Source organism: Heterodontus francisci, chromosome 41 (assembly GCF_036365525.1).
Source record: "Heterodontus francisci isolate sHetFra1 chromosome 41, sHetFra1.hap1, whole genome shotgun sequence".
Taxonomy (NCBI): domain Eukaryota; kingdom Metazoa; phylum Chordata; class Chondrichthyes; order Heterodontiformes; family Heterodontidae; genus Heterodontus; species Heterodontus francisci.
Genome location: NC_090411.1, coordinates 38,368,775 through 38,386,850, shown reverse-complemented (window position 1 = coordinate 38,386,850; position 18,076 = coordinate 38,368,775). Strand labels below are relative to the sequence as shown.

Genomic DNA, 18,076 nt, shown 5'->3' with positions numbered 1-18,076 from the left:
AGATATAGATATAGATCTCTCTCAGGAAGAGCAAGGGTCTGAACACTGACCCTTGGGGAACTCCACTACAAACTTTCCTCCAGCCCGAAGAACATCCATTAACCACTACTCTCCATTTCCTGTCACTCAGCTAATTTCATCTCCATGTTGCTCCTGTCCTTTTTATTCCATAAGCTATAATTTTGCTTACAAGTATGTTGTGCAGCACTTTATCAAATGCCTTTTGGAAGTCCATTTACACCAAATAGTATTGTCATGAGTCCTCAGTTAACTCTTCATGGAAAAAAAAGAACCTCCTGCTAGTAAAAATATGATTTTCCCTCAACAAATCTGTGCTGACTTTCCTTAATTAACCCACATTTGTCAACATGTCTGTGTTTGATCCTGAATTACTTTTTCTACAAGTTTCTGCACTACTGAAGTTAAACTGATTGGCCTGTAGTTGATGGTTGTAACTTTTGCAATTCTCCAATCCTATGGCACCACCCCTGAATCTAAGACTGGAAAATTATAGCCAGTGCCTCCACAATCCCTTCCTTCAGATCTTTGGATGCATCTCACCTGGCCCTGGTGCTGTCAACTTTATAAACATTATAGTGTATTATTTACCTCTTTCACAGTGGCCTGGGTAATATCTTCCTTGGTAAAGACAGATGCCACGTATTCCTGTATTCACCCTGCAGAAATCCCCTTTCGATCCCCAAATGGCCCTAATTCCACCTTTTAATATTCATATGCCTATAGAAGACTTTGGGATTCCTTTTATGTTAGCTGTCAGTCTCTTTTCATACCCTGCTTCTTCACTTCCCTTAATCACATTCTTTCAATAAGCTTCAGATATTTGAAACCCAAGCTTGATTTGGCCTGAATAAATATTCAGGATCACTGCTCCTGATTTCTCTTTTACCCTTTACAAACTTACTGCTGCTCACCAGGGTTCCTACTTCCAATCACTATCCACTGACTGGTGTCCAGACAGCAGGACTCTGGTGGTTTGGGACCCCCTCCAAGCCTGTGTTTTTTTTTTATTATTAATTAGAGGAGCAGGAATCTTTACATTCTCAATCCCAAAGATTTATAGATGCTCTATTGTTGACTATATTCAAGGCTAAGACTTTTCTTCAGAGTCAAAGCAACTTGTTTCTCTATAGCACCTTTAACTTCATCAAGGCACTCAACAGCAGCATTTGAATAATATGAGCCACATGAGATATTAGGCCAGGTGGCCAAAAGCTTGGTCAAAGAAATAGGTTTCAAGAAGGTGTCTTAGAGGAAAAGGAAGCAAGTGAGGTGGAGAAGTGTAGGTAGATGGAGAGAAGGCAAGCAAGTGGTGTGGAGGCAAAAGAGCTGCATTTTGCTTTTTCATGGGATGTGGGCATCTTCTTAAACTGTTGCAATCCTTGGGGTGTAGGTCCAGCAACAGTGCTGTTGAGTGTTCCAGGATTTTGTCCCAGTGACAATGAATGAATAGGGATACATCTCCAAGCCAGAAACTTGCACGTGGTGACTTTCCCCATACACCTGCTGCCCTCGTCTTGTAGGTAGTGGAAGACCAGACTCAAGGGACCATATGGTCCACTCCTGCTCTTATTTCCCTATCCAGAATTTCAGAAGAAAAATGTCAGTCTATCCCTGCCCATCACTAAACAGTGATCAGCTCAAGACAAGTCCAGCTGCAGCTCCTCCACAGCTTCATCATGCATATTGCAGAAGGTCCTGTGTAACCATTCTGGAGAATAAAGTGGAGACCATTAATATCCTTGCAATTCTTAGTGGACTCTGCTCACTTCTTGCTACCTCCCCCATCCTCCAATTATCAAAGATAGCCATTTGGCCCTATGGCAGCCCTTTAAAGCATTTATCCGATTAGTCCCACTTGCCTGTTGTTTTGTTTCCCCTCCACCTTACATGAAATATGAGCAATGTTTAGAGATCAATGGCAAATTGGGTTTAGATCACAGCACACAGCTAACAGTAGTAGAGGACAGATTTATTTTGTTCAATTAATGCAGTACAAATTGAGTCACAAAAAATTAAGCTATGAAATCAGTTTTACACAGCATCACTAATGAGAAAACTACATACAAAAAACTTCCAATATATCCATGTGACAATGCAACATTTTGTTCCAGAAGAAAGCTGGAGTTAAATCAGAGACCATATCAGTATGATATTAAGTCATTTATTTCCAACTGACTATCACACTGGCAGCAAGTCCAACAAGCAAGAGGATAAGTGCCACTATCAGGAGCACAGTGATCACAACCATATTACCAGATCGCATCCCAGCATCCCAAACTTGAATAGAGAGATAGGACAGAGGCTCATCTGCAGAAAGAACAAAGTTAAGTTGGTGCTCTAGTTTCATGGAGTGTATGCTGGTGGGGAGGGAAGGGGCCTGAAATTAGATTTATACAAATATTTCCTTCAATCTCTGCCAGAGACAAAATTAAAACATTTTTAAAAACCAAATGATACTTCAGGACTTTGAGAATTAGGTTTAATTCCTTTAATATCTATTCCAGAATTCATTACAAATTGGAACCACCACCACTTTTTAAAAACTTGCCTCTAGTTGTTATGGAGCCAGACCACCTAGTCATCACTAGGGGTTTCTCAGATGAATCCGAAAGGATGTAACGAATCCTGAAAAGACAGTGGGATGTTACTGAAAGACCAAATTTCAGTGCCCTCAATATTGCATTTTATTTCCATGACTTAAACACAAAATTAAAGTTGTTAAAAGAAAAAAAAAAAAAGAGACCAATGAGAAGCCATCTTGTTTGCAGCAGTTAGAGAAATACTCAAATATATTGCTCCACTTAAATAAATTTTGCATCTGTTCTATGGGAAGAAAAAATGTGGGGCCAGAATTTACACAATATATCTTTTTGTCCTTGGTTGGAGACACCTACCTAAAGCTGTGTCCTGGTAATACATGTTCAATACAGCTGCCATTTTTACAAGCAATGCTAGGTCCCATTTGATAGGCAGGTTCTGCTGGCTCAGGGGAGAAGTAGGTGCAAAAGGGTACAGAGTACTTCCTGGTCAAAACAAATGTGCTATTATCTGCTAAAGGAAGTTAAATCAGTTAGTTAAAGCTGGGATTTCATTAACATGCCACCTCATATTTTGTGCATTTAAAGACAAGCCTTTTAAAATTTTTCCTCTAACCCTAAAAGGGAAAAATCATCATGGACCAGTAACAATCCAGGGGCAATCTAATGATAACTCAGCTATACAAGGGTCCAATCACATTTATAAAGGCAATTTCAAATTTTAACTTGGCCCAGTATGAAGCAGCTTTGGACCTATGCCCCTTTAATTCAAAGCTGCATCATCTTTCTACTAAACCCCTCAAACTGAATTATGAGAACATGCAAGCACATTCAACAAACTCCACCTTTTATATTCTTTTTTTTTTATTGCTTAGCAATGAACAGAAGTGTTCCAAACTATAGAATTAAACAACAAAGACCATTGCATAGCACAAGAATCTGAGTGTAGGGGAGGTCCTTCATTACCAATGTGGAGGAGCAGGTTTGAAATATGAACTGCTTCAGTAGCTTAAAGCAATCTCACCTTTTCTCAAAATCTCAACAGTAATGGATGTTGAGGATCTGTCAATGATCATCTGTCCAGCTCTCTGTGCAGCCCACATTTCAAATAGACAATAGGCAGGTTTCAGCCAGACCAGTGTAGCAAGTCGTGACAAATCCCCATTGCAGGGCACAATATGGTAATCTGAAAAATGTTACAACAGCTTAAATCAAAGCAGAGATACCATAGAGGGCAAGTGTTACCAAAACACAGTAGGAGCAGAAGTAGGCCATATGGCCCATTAAGCCTGCTCCACCATTCAATATCATGGCTAATCTTAGGATGCAACTCCACTTTCCCACCCACGCGCCATAGCCCTGGAAGACCAAAAATCTGTCTATCCCAGCCTTAAATGTATTCAACAATGGAGAATCCACAACCCTCTGGGAAAGAGAATTCTAAAGATTCTCAACCCTTTCAGGGAAACAATTTTTCCCTCAGTCCTAAATAAATCAGCCCTTTATCCTGAGACGGTGATGGTTTAGATTTCCCAAGCAGCAGAAACAGTGTCTACCCTGTCCAGCCCCTTCAGAATCTTGTATGTTTCAATGAGATCACATCCTTCTTCTAAAGAAGAATTTAGGCCCAATTTACTCAGCCACTCATCATAGGAACCAATCTAGTGAATTTTGCTGTACTGCCTCCAAATGCAAATATATCCTTTCTTACATGTGACCAAAACCACAGCACTGCAGATGTGGTCTCACCAAAATCCTGTGCAATTGTAGCAAGACTTTATTCCTACATTCTAGTCCTTGCAATAAAGGCAAACATGCAATTTGCCTTCCTAAAGGCTTGCTGTACCTAGATGTTAATGTTCTGCATTCCTTGTACAAACACTGCCAAGTCTCTGAACGGCAGCACTTAAATTTCACACCCTTTTAAAAACAATTTTGCTTTTCTATTACGACCAAAGTGAATAACTTCATACTTCCCTACTTTATACTCCATCTGCCATCTTGTTGCCCACTCACTTAACCAGTCCATTTTTTTTGCAGCCTGTCCTCCCTACAGCTTACTTTTCCACCCACCTTTGTATCAAAGCTTAGATACATTACTCTCTCTTCAGTCATTAAATATAGATCACAAATAGCCAAGCTAAATTTTATGAAACAAGATTTCTTTTTAGCAAATCCATGTCGACTTGTTCCAATCACACTGCTTTGGGTGCATTGTTAAAACTTCTTTAATAGATTCCAGCATTTTCCACAATGACCAACATTAGGCTAACTGGCCTGTAATTCCTCATTTTCTCTCCCTCCTGTCTTGAAAGGCAGTGTAACATTTGCCAATTTCCAATCTGATGGGAGTGTTCCAAAAATAAGGAATTTTGAAAAATCATGGCTATTATATCGACCATCTCTATAATGATCTATTAGAACCCTCAGGTCCCAGTATCTGTCAGATTAGTTCAAGTTTCTCCAATATTTTTTCTTTGCTGATATTAATTTCCTCATTCTCTAGCCCCTAGCTTACTGTCCATTTCTGTTATGAAACTTCTGTCTATTAAGAAATATTTATTCAATGCTTCTGCCACTTCCTCATTCCCCATGATAATTTCTCCAGTCTGCTTCTAAGGGATGATGATTTGCTTCAGCTACTCTTCCTGTTTATATCTATAAAAGTGCTCATGTTTTTATATTACTGGCTAGTTTACTCATTTCATTTTTCCCTTATTTAAAAATAACTTTGGTGGCCTTTTGCTGGTTTCAAAAGCACTCAATCCTCAGACTTACTCTTTTTGCAATATTGTAAACCTCTTAATCTTATCCTATTAACTTCCTGAGGGAGGCACAGATGAGTCTTTCTTGCTAACTCTTTCTAAATGGAATGTGCTTTTATTGAAAATTTTGAATTGTTTCTTTAAAAGGTTTTCCACTGTTCATTTTCTGCCCTACCCCTTAGTAGGTTTACTTTTGATAATTAGTACAAATCACACCACTTTGAAACACTGCTAAACAAATAAATGAAGAAATGAGGGGTGTATTAAGTGTACAGAGAGAAAATATACAGCAGGTTCAAATAAAAAAAAAATCAGAGGACAGACAGACTTTATTTATATGGTACTTTAACAATTTCAGGACTTAACAAAACATTTGAACACAAGACAGTTATAGCCAGTTAATGTGGAAAATGTAGCCAATTTGCACTAGGGCTCCATAAAGAGATAAATGACAATCCATTTGGATATTGTTTGAGGGGTAAATATTAACCAGGACATCAAGAACACAGCCTTATTCCTCAAATAGTGCTATGCAATCTTTTATAATCACCCAAGGGACCAGGAGAACTTCAGTTAACATCTAATCCAAATGACAACCCTGCTGATAATCTAGGCTGACTCAACTCTACACTAGATGCTCAACTCTCCAAAGTGGGGTTTGAACCCATGATCTCTGACTAGAGAGAAGAATGCTCCCTTGGACCAAGCTTAACAGGGAGAAAAGGTCCAGGATTCTTAAACAGTCATTTTCTACAACCTCTTTCAGATTTCTAGTCTTTTTCTCCAAATGTTGTTGAAGTTAAGTGATATCATTCTTATCATTACATGGAACACTAAGTGACATATAACCAAAAATAGTTCCCAGTAGACATATAGGAAGTTATTAAGAGCACCAAGGGCATTGTTATACTTGCTTCTTAAAGTAGGAGAGTATTCAACATATGAATAGTGTACACCACACTGCCTTTCTTAAATACAAAACTCAGTCTCAAGGTAGAATTATGACTAAGGAAGCAGTAAAATAATTAAAATATTACATCATCTGAAAGCATATTCACACCAGAACCCAGTTCAAGACCTTGTATTGAATGCTTCTTACCTACAACAAGCTGTGAATTACAGCAACAGAGAATCAATATTAATCCAACCAACCTCCCTAGGGATCTCATCATCATTACTGACTATAAACAAAATGACAGAGCAGTGGTTAGTGACCCTCCTCAATTTATTCACAGCCTGTCTGTGATTAACCAGCTTCACCTGCCAAGACTGAATGAGCAGCAAACTGCACATGGTGTTTAATTAGGGCTGTTTCAGATAAACCAATGGTGTCTTCCACAACTGGTAGGCACAAGAGTGGGGGGGACTGGAATGCTTTATCAACATTCATAATGAAATATTAATTTGATGTGTTAAGTTTCCTGTTAACTTTTGTTTAAGTTAGTTAGTGGTGCCCTTTTAAAAAGGGGGGGGGGGTGCATTTAGTACCTCTTTTAATTGATAATAACACCTGTTAATTATTAAAATAAAAGAAGTATACAAATAGTTTAACACTGGATCAACGCAACACCACTGAACTAAAACGCATTAGGTCCCGTCTGTAAGAAGAGAGTTTCCCCTCATAGAATAATCCACCCAAACTAAAACTGTGTGTGAGCATACCAGAAATGCTGATACTTTGTAATACAGCCCATATCCTACAGTGCTCAGCACTCATGTAGTAAGTGATCCACACTCACACCAAGCCTCACAAGAACACAAGGCGTGGACCATTCAGCCTTACGTCAGTGGTAGGGAAATTATTAGAGAGGATTCTTCGGGTCAGGATTTACTCCCATTTGGAAACAAATGGACTTATTAGCGAGAGACAGCATGGTTTTGCAAAGGGGAGGTCGTGTCTCACTAATTTGATTGAGTTTTTTGAGGACGTGACGAAAATGATTGATGAAGGAAGGGCAGTGGATGTTATCTATATGGACTTCAGTAAAGCCTTTGACAAGGTCCCTCATGGCAGACTGGTACAAAAGGTGAAGTCACACGGGATCAGAGGGGAGCTGGCAAGATGGATACAGAACTGGCTCGGTCATAGAAGACAGAGGGTAGCAGTGGAAGGGTGCTTTTCTGAATGGAGGGATGTGACTAGTGGTGTTCCACAGGGATCAGTGCTGGGACCTTTGCTGTTTGTAGTATATATAAATGATTTGGAGGAAAATGTAGCTGGTCTGATTAGTAAGTTTGCGGACGACACAAAAGTTGGTGGAGTTGCGAATAGTGATGAGGATTGTCAGAGGATACAGCAGTGTATAGGTCGGTTGGAGACTTGGGCGGAGAAATGGCAGATGGAGTTTAATCCGGACAAATGTGAGGTAATGCATTTTGGAAGGTCTAATGCAGGTGGGAAGTATACAGTAAATGGCAGAACCCTTAGGATTATTGACAGGCAGAGAGATCTTGGCGTACAGGTCCACAGGTCACTGAAAGTGGCAACGCAGGTGGATAGCGTAGTCAAGAAGGCATACGGCAGAGAACATAGAAACATAGAACATAGAACAGTACAGCACAGTACAGGCCCTTCGGCCCACGATGTTGTGCCGAACATTTAACCTACTCTAAGATCAAAACTAACTACCTACCCTTCATTCTACAATCATCCATGTACCTATCCAAGAGTCGCTTAAATGTCCCTAATGTATCTGCTTCTACTACCACCGCTGGCAGCGCATTCCACGCACCCACCACTCTCTGTGTAAAGAACCTACCTCTGACATCTCCCCAAAACCTTCCTCCAATCACCTTAAAATTATGCCCCCTGGTGAAAGCCCTTTCCACCCTGGGAAAAAGTCTCTGACTATCCACTCTATCTATGCCTCTCATCATCTTGTACCCCTCTATCAAGTCACCTCTCATCCTTCTTCGCTCCAATGAGAAAAGCCCTAGCTCCCTCAATCTTTCTTCGTAGGACATGCCCTCCAGTCCAGGCAGCATCCTGGTAAATCTCCTCTGCACCCTCTCTAAAGCTTCCACATCCTTCCTGTAATGAGGTGACCAGAACTGAACACAATATTCCAAGTGTGGTCGAACCAGGGCTTTATAGAGCTGCAGCATAACCTTGCGGCTCTTAAACTCAATCCCCCTGTTAATGAAAGCCAACACACCATACGCCTTCTTAACAACCCTATCAACTTGGGTGGCAACTTTGAGCGATCTATGGACATGGACCCCAAGATCCCTCTGTTCCTCCACACTACCAAGAATCCTGTCTTTAAGCCTGTATTCTGCTTTCAAATTCGACCTTCCAAAATGAATCACTTCACACTTTTCCAGGTTGAACTCCATCTGCCACTTCTCAGCCCAGCTCTGCATCCTGTCAATGTCCCGTTGCAACCTACAACAGCCTTCCACACTATCCACAACTCCAGCAACCTTCGTGTCATCGGCAGTCTTGCTAACCCAGCCTTCCACTTCCTCATCCAAGTCATTTATAAAAATCACAAAGAGCAGAGGTCCCAGAACAGATCCTTGTGGAACACCACTGGTCACCGAGCTCCATGCTGAATACTTTCCATCTACTACCACCCTCTGACTTCTATGGGCCAGCCAATTTTGTATCCAGACAGCCAACTTGCCCTGAATCCCATGCCTCCTTACTTTCTGAATGAGCCTACCATGGGGAACCTTATCAAACGCCTTGCTAAAATCCATATACACCACATCCACTGCTCTTCCTTCATCAATGTGTTTTGTCACATCTTCAAAGAATTCAATAAGGCTTGTGAGGCATGACCTGCCCCTCACAAAGCCATGCTGACTGTCTCTAATCAAACCATGCTTTTCCAAATAATCATAAATCCTGTCTCTCAGAATCCTCTCCAATAATTTGCCAACTACCGACGTAAGACTGACTGGTCTATAATTCCCAGGGTTATCCCTATTCCCTTTCTTGAACAAGGGAACAACATTTGCCACCCTCCAATCATCCAGTACTACTCCAGTGGACAATGAAGACGCAAAGATCATTGCCAAAGGCGCAGCAATCTCTTCCCTTGCTTCCCGTAATATCCTTGGGTGTATCCCGTCTGGCCCTGGGGACTTATCTGTCCTCATATCATTCAAAATTTCCAGGACATCCTCCCTCTTAACCTCAACCTGTTCGAGCATATCAGCCTGTTCCACGCTGTCCTCACAAACGACCAGGTCCCTCTCACTAGTGAATACTGAAGCAAAGTATTCATTTAGGACCTCCCCTACCTCCTCCGACTCCAGGTACAAGTTCCCTCCACTATCCCTGATCGGCCCTACCCTCACTCTGGCCATCCTCTTGTTCCTCACATAAGTGTAGAACGCCTTGGGATTTTCCTTAATCCTACCCGCCAAGACTTTTTCATGTCCCCTTCTAGCTCTCCTAAGTCCATTCTTCAGTTCCTTCCTGGCTACCTTGTAACCCTCTAGAGCCCTGTCTGATCCTTGCTTCCTCATCCTTAAGTAAGCTTCCTTCTTCCTCTTGACTAACTGTTCCACATCTCTTGTCATCCAAGGTTCCTTCACCCTACCATCCCTTCCCTGCCTCATTGGGACAAACCTATCCAGCAGTCGCAGCAAGTGCTCCCTGAACAACCTCCACATTTCTGTCGTGCATTTCCCTGAGAACATCTGTTCCCAATTTATGCTCCCCAGTTCCTGCCTAATAGCATTGTAATTCCCCCTCCCCCAATTCAATATTTTCCCATCCCGTCTGCTCTTGTCCCTCTCCATGACGATAGTAAAGGTCAGGGAGTTGTGATCACTATCACCGAAATGCTCTCCCACCGAGAGATCTGCCAACTGGCCTGGTTCGTTGCCAAGCACCAAGTCCAACATAGCCTCCCCTCTAGTCGGCCTATCTAAATATTGAGTCAGGAAACCTTCCTGGACACACCTGACAAAAACTGCTCCATCCAAACTATTTGCACTAAGGAGGTTCCAATCAATATTAGGGAAGTTGAAGTCACCCATGACAACAACCCTGTTACTTCTGCACCTTTCCAAAATCTGGTACGCCGGACAACTGCGAATTGGGTGAGGAAAGCCATATTTGCCTCAAGGCTTTGCAGACATCTGAGCCTTGGTTATGAAACCCATTGTCATAGCCGCCCTCAACGCTTATAACTGTTGGAACCCAGCCATGATGGCTTCAAATTTCCTTCTATCATTGGGTAGTGCATATATGGTGTACCCTTCCTTCTTTTCTCGCAGGTGTTTTTGAAAGATCTCTCGTGGGGTAGACGCTATCACTAGCTCTATAAACGTCTCCAACAATTCAATATCTGCAAAGTCACAATATTGAGCTTTGTCTCGGCACCTTGCAACAAACTAGTCAATGGACTCATCTTGCCTTTGCCAGTAGTTCATAAGCTCAAGCCTATGTATTCGGAAATTTACCTTCACCTTGAGTTACTGATCCAGGAATGTTCATATCTTGCGAGGGTCCTTCTGATCCTCAGCTGACAATCCTGACATATTAATCCATTGGAGGCCCTCGTTGTCCAGTGCGATCTTAATTTTGACAGTGTATTTCTCTGGTTCACTCACTTCTTGATCCAGGAAACACAGTTCCATTTGCTGTTGGAACAGTTTAAATTCAGACGCCATGTCCAATACCTTCTAATGTATAACTGGACATCAGAAAGTCGTTGTCTTAATGATCCTGTTTTTAAAATATAAATATAGGACTTTATACAGGTTTTTGTCTTCACAGGCACACTTCTTTTTGTTTCCTTTTTAAAACAGATTTGTTTTTTTTTGCAGGTTGGCCCTTTTAAGATTGAGAGGGTTCAGCTTGATGTTTACACAACTGTTCAATGTTTTTAAATTCAGAGGGCTGTTTTTCAACCTGACAGAAATTATTTTTTTGGCGAACTGTGGCTTGCAATACCGGCAGCTGTCACAGCCAGCCTTTTACTTTGTGCTAGACCTCCAGTGGTAATGTTGAGCTCTTCTCACTCTTTTTGGCTTAGGCCCCACCCATGAAGCAAAACACAGGGAATACTAAAACAGAAATGGCTTCAGCTACTGCTTTTCAAATTTTTCAACCCACTGCCAGATTAAGTGAAAGCTCCAATCTCCTGGCAACTTGCCTACTGTACTCAGAGAGTTTCAACACCTCCCAGGGTCCTGTCTGTAGCCTAGCTTGCTGCAATGTTGTGGGGTCTCTTGCAGACTGCTCTCCCGCCGAATCTTCAGCAGTTCCAGGTCAACAATCGGCTGTTCTTTGCTTGCTCTTAGTGCATTCTTCAGGGAAAAAAAATCAAATGTTGACATGATGTAATATTTGGTGGTCTTCACCATGCATTATTACTTATTTCTTTGATATATGAACTATTGTAAAATTTACAGGACCACAAGCAATATCTAAAGAAAACATGGGTTTTTATTATAACTTAACTAGAACATATATACAAACAGTTACTGCATGAGCCACATATTACTCTCCCACGCTACAACCACAACTAACTGGTCATGTGTGACATGACAACACTTCCTCTGGTGATCTTCACTTACAACTCTTAGAGTGGTCCCTTCTTAAGGTCATCCCACAACAAGAAAGTATGAGGTGACATATTTTGGTAGGATGAATGAGGAGAGACAATACAAGCTAGATGGTATGATTTCAAAGGGAGTGCAAGCAGAGAGAGATCTAAGGTGTTTGTGCATAAATCTTTGAAAGTGACAGGATGGGTTAACAGAGCAATTCAAGAAGCATATGGGGTTCTGGGCTTTTTAAATGGAGACATATGGTGAATTGTATTCTTCCAGGAGCAGTTCTTTTGGGCCTCCTTATCTCGAGAGACAATGGATACGCACCTGGAGGTGGTCAGTGGTTTGTGAAGCAGCGCCTGGAGTGGCTATAAAGGCCAATTCTAGAGTGACAGGCTTTTCCACAGGTGCTGCAGAGAAATTTGTTTGTCGGGGCTGTTGCACAGTTGGCTCTCCCCTTGCGCTTCTGTCTTTTTTCCTGCCAACTGCTAAGTCTCTTCGACTAGCCACATTTTTTTTTAATTAGAATTAGAATTAGAATATTACAGCGCAGTACAGGCCCTTCGGCCCTTGATGTTGCGCCGATCATCTGACCTACACTATTCCATTTACATCCATATGTCTATCCAATGACCACTTAAATGCCCTTAAAGTTGGCGAGTCTACTACTGTTGCAGGCAGGGCGTTCCACGCCCCTACTACTCTCTGCGTAAAGAAACTACCTCTGACGTCTGTCCTATATCTTTCACCCCTCAACTTAAAGCTATGTCCCCTCGTGTTTGCCATCACCATCCGAGGAAAAAGACTCTCACTATCCACCCTATCTAACCCTCTGATTATCTTGTATGTCTCTATTAAGTCACCTCTCCTCCTCCTTCTCTCTAACGAAAACAACCTCAAGTCCCTCAGCCTTTCCTCGTAAGACCTTCCTTCCATACCAGGCAACATCCTAGTAAATCTCCTCTGCACCCTTTCCAAAGCTTCCACATCCTTCCTATAATGCGGTGACCAGAACTGCACGCAATACTCAAGGTGCGGCCTCACCAGAGTTTTGTACAGCTGCATCATGACCTCGTGGCTCCGAAACTCGATCCCCCTACTAATAAAAGCTAACACACCATATGCCTTCTTAACAGCCCTATTAACCTGGTTAGCAACTTTCAGGGATTTATGTACCTGGACACCAAGATCTCTCTGCTCATCTACACTACCAAGAATCTTCCCATTAGCCCAGTACTCTGCATTGCTGTTACTCCTTCCAAAGTGAATCACCTCACACTTCTCCGCATTAAACTCCATTTGCCATCTCTCAGCCCAGCTCTGCAGCCTATCTATGTCCCTCTGTACCCAACAACACCCTTCGACACTATCCACAACTCCACCGACCTTCGTGTCAGCCGCAAATTTACTAACCCACCCTTCTACACCCTCATCCAGGTCGTTTATAAAAATGACAAACAGCAGTGGCCCCAAAACAGAACCTTGCGGTACACCACTAGTAACTAAACTCCAGGATGAACATTTGCCATCAACCACCACCCTCTGTCTTCTTTCAGCTAGCCAATTTCTGATCCAAAGCTCTAAATCACCTTCAACCCCATACTTCCGTATTTTCTGCAATAGCCTACCGTGGGGAACCTTATCAAACGCCTTACTGAAATCCATATACACCACATCCACGGCTTTACCCTCATCCACCTGTTTGGTCACCTTCTCGAAAAACTCAATAAGGTTTGTGAGGCACGACCTACCTTTCACAAAACCGTGCTGACTATCGCAAATGAACTTATTCTTTTCAAGATGATTATAAATCCTGTCTCTTATAACCTTTTCCAACATTTTACCCACAACCGAAGTAAGGCTCACAGGTTTATAATTACCAGGGCTGTCTCTACTCCCCTTCTTGAACAAGGGGACAACATTTGCTATCCTCCAGTCCTCCGGCACTACTCCTGTCGACAATGACGACATAAAGATCAACAACAACGGCTCTGCAATCTCCTCCCTGGCTTCCCAGAGAATCCTAGGATAAATCCCATCTGGCCCAGGGGACTTATCTATTTTCACTCTTTCCAAAATTGCTAACACCTCCTCCTTGTGAATCTCAATCCCATCTAGCCTAGTAGGCTGTATCTCAGTAATCTCCTCGGCAACATTTTCTTTTTCTACTGTAAATACTGACGAAAAATATTCATTTTAGCCCCGTCTTTATGGCTGCCCGCCAGCTCTGGCGAACGCTGGCAACTGACTCCTACGACTTGTGATCAATGTCACACGATTTCATGTCGCGTTTGCAGACGTCTTCAAAGCGGAGACATGGACGGCCGGTGGGTCTGATACCAGTGGCGAGCTCGCTGTACAATGTGTCTTTGGGGATCCTGCCATCTTCCATGCGGCTCACATGGCCAAGCCATCTCAAGCGCCGCTGACTCAGTAGTGTGTACAAGCTGGGGATGTTGGCCGCCTCGAGGACTTCAGTGTTGGAGATACGGTCCTGCCACCTGATGCCAAGTATTCTCCGGAGGCAGCGAAGATGGAATGAATTGAGACGTCGCTCTTGGCCGACATACGTTGTCCAGGCCTCGCTGCCATAGAGCAAGGTACTGAGGACACAGGCCTGATACACTCGGACTTTTGTGTTCCGTGTCAGTGCGCCATTTTCCCACACTCTCTTGGCCAGTCTGGACATAGCAGTGGAAGCCTTTCCCATGCGCTTGTTGATTTCTGCATCTAGAGACAGGTTACTGGTGATAGTTGAGCCTAGGTAGGTGAACTCTTGAACCACTTCCAGAGCGTGGTCGCCAATATTGATGGATGGAGCATTTCTGACATCCTGCCCCATGATGTTTGTTTTCTTGAGGCTGATGGTTAGGCCAAATTCGTTGCAGGCAGCCGCAAACCTGTCGATGAGACTCTGCAGGCACTCTTCAGTGTGAGATGTTAAAGCAGCATCGTCAGCAAAGAGGAGTTCCCTGATGAGGACTTTCCGTACTTTGGACTTCGCTCTTAGACGGGCAAGGTTGAACAACCTGCCCCCGATCTTGTGTGGAGGAAAATTCCTTCTTCAGAGGACTTGAACGCGTGTGAAAGCAGCAGGGAGAAGAAAATCCCAAAAAGTGTGGGTGCGAGAACACAGCCCTGTTTCACGCCACTCAGGATAGGAAAGGGCTCTGAGTAGGAGCTACCATGTTGAATTGTGCCTTTCATATTGTCATGGAATGAGGTGATGATACTTAGTAGCTTTGGTGGGCATCCAATCTTTTCTAGTAGTCTGAAGAGACCACGTCTGCTGACGAGGTCAAAGGCTTTGGTGAGATCAATGAAAGCAATGTAGAGGGGCATCTGTTGTTCACGGCATTTCTCCTGTATCTGACGAAGGGAGAACAGCATGTCAACGGTCGATCTCTCTGCACGAAAGCCACACTGTGCCTCAGGGTAGACACGCTCGGCCAGCTTCTGGAGCTTTTTCAGAGCGACTCGAGCAAAGACTTTCCCCACTATGCTGAGCAGGGAGATTCCACGGTAGTTGTTGCAGTCACCGCGGTCACCTTTGTTTTTATAGAGGGTGATGATATTGGCACCGCGCATGTCCTGAGGTACTGCTCCCTCGTCCCAGCACAGGCATAGCAGTTCATGTAGTGCTGAGAGTATAGCAGGCTTGGCACTCTTGATTATTTCAGGGGTAATGCTGTCCTTCCCAGGGGCTTTTCCACTGGCTAGAGAATCAATGGCATCACTGAGTTCCGATTTGGTTGGCTGTATGTCCAGCTCATCCATGACTGGTAGAGGCTGGGCTGCATCGAGGGCAGTCTCATTGACAGCATTCTCCCTGGAGTACAGTTCTAGGTAGTGCTCAACCCAGTGGTCCATTTGTTTGTGTTGGTCAGTGATTATGTCCCCTGATTTAGATTTGAGGGGGGCGATCTTCTTGATGGTTGGCCCAAGAGCTCTCTTCATGCCATCATACATTCCTCTGATGTTTCCGGTGTCTGAGGCCAGCTGAATATGACTGCATAGGTGTTGCCAGTAGTCGTTTGCGCAGCGCCTGGCTGTTCTTTGTGCAGTGCTTCTGGCTGCTTTAAGTGCTGCGGATGTTAAATCGCTGGGGGCTTTCTTGTAGTTCAACAGTGCAATGCGCTTAGCGGCTATGACTGGTTCCAGCTCTTCATTATGAGATTGAAACCAGTCTGCATTTCTCTTCGCACTTTTGCCGTAGGTGGTCAAAGCTGACTCATAGATGGCGTCTCTGATGTGGGCCCACTTGGTCTCAGCATCCCCTGTGGGAGTGTTTTGAAGGGCTGTTACAAGTGAATTTAGAAATTTTTGTAACAGCTGTGGGTGAGAAATTCTGCTAGTGTTGATGCGCGGGTGGCCCTTCTGCTTGGAATGATGCAACTTCTTTGGTCTGAGTCTAACCTTGCTGCACACCAGGGAGTGGTCGGTGTCGCAGTCCGCACTGTGGAAGCTGCGTGTGATTTGAACACTGTTTAAGGCGGCTCGCCTTGTGACAATGAGTTTTAGCTGGTGCCAACGACGTGATCTTGGGTGCCTCCATGAAACCTGGTGACAGGGTTTAGTGTGAAAGAACGAGTTGGTGATGCAGAGGTTATGATAGGTACACAACTCAAGCAGTCTCTGCCCATTCTCATTCATCCTTCCAACGCCATAGCGCCCAAGGCAGGAGGGCCATGAGTCATGGTTGGCCCCAACCCTGGCATTAAAGTCCCCCAGCAGGAATAGGTGTTCGGTGTTGGGGATGCTGCTAATGATGTTATGGAGTTGTTCATAGAACTGGTCTTTAGCTTCAGGTGCGGAACAGAGTGTTGGAGCATAGATGCTGAGTAGGTGTACTGGACCAGACGTGGTGAGCAGTCGGATGGACAGTATGCTTTCCGAGCCATTTGAGGGAGGCTCTATCATGCTGAGCAAGGAGGTCCACTCCATGCTGTCTTGGTTCTTCAGGATCCCTGGCCTGCCAGAAGAAGGTGTAGTCTTGCTCTGCTAGAGATCCACTCGCGGGGAGGCGTGTCTCCTGAAGTGCTGCAATGTCTACATTGAGTCTACTGAGCTCGTTGTTAATGATGGCGGTCTTCCGAGAATCGTTGATTTGTGTAAGGTCTTCCGACAGGCCAGGACACATAGTTCTGACGTTCCAGCTTGCAAAGCGAAGGGCTGGTACCTTCTTTCCTTCTTTCGTGTTGTTTGGTGCGGTGTATCAGTCCACCTTTCGGGCAATGACCCTGAGCTCCAAGCACCCATTGAACCAGGTAGACTGTGGCGGGACAGAGCCTTATTGACCGGGGGCTGCCCGGTTTGAGGCGGGCGGTAGCTGTCCAGTGAGGTGCAATGACCTCTCCCACCGACAAAGGCAACCCGTGGCGCCCAGTCTCTACGCCAGTTTATCTGGACTTATAACCTGTAACTGCTGCCTTCCGTGTTGTTTTAGTCGCTGTGAGGCAACTATGGAGTGACCTCTCCATGGCGCATGCCTGGGCAAGTTTATGGAGGTTGAGAGTTGCCCAGTCATCAAAACCCCCCTCTCGGCCTTTCTGGTGGGGTCCAAAGGAGTGCAGAGCATGACGTTTGGCACCGGTATGGCTGCAGGAACTGCCGGAAACATGCCAAAGGTGACACATGACTGCCTATGGGGTTCCGCTCCGGATTATCTGTTCGGGTTTACTCCCTTAGCCTTGGTCTCTCCCGAGACGCCCACAAGGCAGTGGGGTTGTTAGGGCCCCTACACAGGTGTAGGATGGTGCCTGTGGGAGGAGGGGATGCGAGGGGGAGGGGTAGAGGGAGGGGGGGTGAGAGGGGGAGCTGGGAAGGGGGCTGTAAGGGGGTGGGGGGGTGCAGGGGAAGGGGGTGTGGGGGGAAGATGGTGCGGGGGGGGCGGGCTGGGACGGGGTTGTTGGGGGGTGAGCTGAGAGGGTGGAGCAGGGAAGGGGGGAAAAGGGGGGAAAAGGGTGGGGGGAAAGCGGGTGCAGGTAATAAGGTCCCTAGTGCCCACCATCGACGTCCGGAAAGCTCATCCACGTCCTTCGGGAGGTGAGGCATCATTTGGCAGACTTCGAGATGATTACATTTGCTAAGGGGTTTTTTTTTTGCAGTGGTTTAAATGAAGGCATGCAGCATTGCCGACAGTGCGCTGCAGATGCTCTCCGAGCCATCTCCCGCGGGCGCTTTGAAGTTGCGGCCGGGGGGGCCGTTCATGGATTTTTTGGGTGTTCGGGGAACCTTTTC

General features: G+C 44.5%; 1 protein-coding gene across 1 annotated transcript in view; it reads right to left on the bottom strand.

Moving 5' to 3' along the window:
• LOC137353596 (glycogen [starch] synthase, muscle-like) overlaps nucleotides 1-10,775 on the bottom strand; it is a 373,978-nt gene extending 363,203 nt beyond the window's left edge. The window contains exons 1-4 of the mRNA XM_068019956.1: nucleotides 10,742-10,775; nucleotides 3,583-3,744; nucleotides 2,916-3,069; nucleotides 923-1,012 (exon numbers count right to left, since the gene is read on the bottom strand). Coding sequence (XP_067876057.1) covers nucleotides 923-1,012; nucleotides 2,916-3,069; nucleotides 3,583-3,744; nucleotides 10,742-10,775 — 440 coding nt within the window. The remainder of the gene's footprint in view (nucleotides 1-922; nucleotides 1,013-2,915; nucleotides 3,070-3,582; nucleotides 3,745-10,741) is intronic.
• Nucleotides 10,776-18,076: the final 7,301 nt, after the last annotated feature.